Below are 2,626 nucleotides of genomic sequence, written 5' to 3'. Positions count from 1 at the left end.
CGACCACATATCCATAAATAGAACAGATTCTGCAACAAACACTCAATTTTAACCCAACCCGGATAAGCAAAAACACCACAATTAGTAAATGAGCCAATACTCAAAGGAATGATGATTACAGACTGTTGAACGCCAATATACTTAAGCTCAAAATAGCCAGCATAAATGCTATGTGGGAGTTTATTATGCAGAAACCGACCGCGTAGAAACGTCTGAAAAAAATAGAACTAACGCGCAACAAAAGAGAAGTGGCTTTGCAAAAAAAAAAAAACAAACAAACAAACAGAATTCTTTTAATGTCTTAAAGACCGGATATGAGCAGCAGCAACGGAGTCTACATGTGTTGTCAAATCCGCTACTGGCGAGCTTAAGCCCGGGCCAAAATTTAACTAAGAGTTCTTTAATGGATTACTTTGCATGGCGAAAGACAGTAAACCAAAGAAACAAATATGCTAGTCAGTGCCATGGTTTCTTCTATTCCTCCACAGTACCGGGGAGCGGCCAAGGGGATACGCCAACGAGGCCAAAAACCTAGCAGAGCTATATTCCCTATGCGACACTGTAAACTTGGGGCAGGCAAAGGACACATCCTTACCGGCTGGCCGAAGTGTTGACACAAACAACAAAATAATAGGCGACCTTAACATGGCACTTGCACACCACGAATCGCAAAAGGACTCGCCCACAAAGCAAGCGGCTGCGGACAGCTAACCGAACCAAAATCGACGCCGACAACTCGCCAGCATACTGAGTCCTCCGTCAGCGACCAAGGCGATGCATATAGTTCACAGTGACCTCTATAACTCGCCGCCACCCAGGCTCTGGGCCGGCAGCCCAGAAAAATCAGCCTGATCCCGACACCTAGCACGCCCGACAGGCAATGGGTAATAGGGACAACGGCCCCTGACAGTTTTCGGCGCGCGCAACAGACAGCCAAGCAGCAACCGCCGCTAACTGCGCTAGCTTCAGATACCACTGGCCGACAACGAAGCTGGGCCCAAATAGAGCTGATACACAGCAAAAGCAACCAATAACACTAAGCTCAGTTTGCTCAAAAGGCTCCTCACACCAGCGACGGCAAGGCGCTATTTGTGCAATAAGCAGCACCAAACAACCCAATGTTGGAAGCGGCACGCCAAAAGTATCGGAGGAGCAGTCTTTTTGGGTAAGTGGGAACAACCGACAAACTAGCAAATAACTGACATTGACTATAGCGTCGAGCCTATGACTGATGACCGGCTTATATAAACAGCGGTATTTTCGACGGCCCTGCCAACAATACGACCCATATTAAAGGATAAAACCACTTAAAAACCGCAGTAAGTGATAAAAGATAAATCACTGCAGCCTCATCATTACAACGAACCTGAAGACCCGCAGCGCTCAACAAAAATGTAAAGAAAGAAGGAACGCAGTTTCTCTAATTGAAACATGAAACAAATGAACAGTTTTCGAAGAGATAAGAAACAAGTCAAACATATGCAGCCTTAAAAGCAAGGGCTCGTACCCGAAATAACCAAAACAAACTTGTGTCTGAACAGCATACCCAAGCCGACGGCACTGAGCGCAGCAAAGACAACTTTCAGGCAACATCCGACGAAGGACATAACAATAGCAGCACCGTGACAGTCTTTCTTCTCAACAGCCTCAATATAAGGTATTAATGTCTTTTTCAAGAGCAGTCGCAGCGGCAGCTTGGCTAGCAAGCGTTGTTCTGGAGCCGCCAACAGCAGTTGAAGCAGCCGCGGACGAAAGTGCCGCGGCACATCGTGCTATGTGTCGCCTTTACAGGGCAGCTGCCGGCACTTGGGTAGCTCCAGGACTGCACGCAACAGCGAGCAGTATCCAGCTGCGAATAAGAGCGGCCAACATGTCAGTAGCTCCGAAAACGTGGCAAGGTTTATTCACAGACGATGACAAAACCAACGCTTATGACACGTTGAAGGGCGCCGCAAAGGAGTTGGCTGACAAACTCGGTGGCAAGACAAACTGGGACGCCTGGCGGCTCGACAAAAAGAATGTCAAAAACTTTAAAATAGGTGAAGAAGATACATCGGACTACAAAAAAATACGCGACAAAACACAGGCCGAAGAGTGCTCGCGGCAGCTACATCTGCTAGTTCACCAAGCCGAAACTTTAGCAGACAAAGCCAAGCCGCTGAGTGAATTTCTAGCCGATGACAAACAAAACAAAATAAAAACATATCTTAACGCGGCACTGTATGGCGGTGATGGGGCGCTAACCAAGCCAGAAGCGGGCAAAACCACGGGCGCCACATCCAGCTTCGCTGCTGCTTGCAAAACGTCAAATCCTCGGCTTTCAATCGCCGGTGATTTTTTCTGCTTGTGCGGGCACTCGAGCGCCAGCAACGGCGAATGCTCAAAAGAGTACACGCCAACCTCAACCAGCGTTAGCGCAACAGCAATGGCTACCGACTGGGAAACACTGCGGGCAACTTGCGGGGTCACACTACCCCAGACTGCGACTGCAGAAGCCATCATCAGCGCACTGACAAACTGGGAAGCGGCGCTAACACAAAAGACCGACGGCGGGAACACCCGGGTTTACCTAGGCCACTCGGCAGCCAACACCGGCGAAGACTGCGACGGGTCAGACACAAAAACG

At 48.9% G+C, this 2,626-nt stretch overlaps 1 protein-coding gene across 1 annotated transcript in view; it reads left to right on the top strand.

The window, feature by feature from the left end:
• Window positions 1-1,663: 1,663 nt before the first annotated feature.
• The window catches only part of TEOVI_000154300 (Trypanosomal VSG domain containing protein, putative), a gene marked incomplete at both ends in the record, with an annotated part of 987 nt that continues 24 nt past the window's right edge, over window positions 1,664-2,626 (top strand). The window contains one exon of the mRNA XM_067224759.1: window positions 1,664-2,626. Coding sequence (XP_067080860.1) covers window positions 1,664-2,626 — 963 coding nt within the window.

Source organism: Trypanosoma equiperdum (assembly GCF_001457755.1).
Source record: "Trypanosoma equiperdum strain OVI genome assembly, contig: ctg_377, whole genome shotgun sequence".
NCBI lineage: Eukaryota > Euglenozoa > Kinetoplastea > Trypanosomatida > Trypanosomatidae > Trypanosoma > Trypanosoma equiperdum.
Note: the sequence above shows the minus strand (reverse complement) of the source record. Positions and strands in the feature narration are given on the sequence as shown.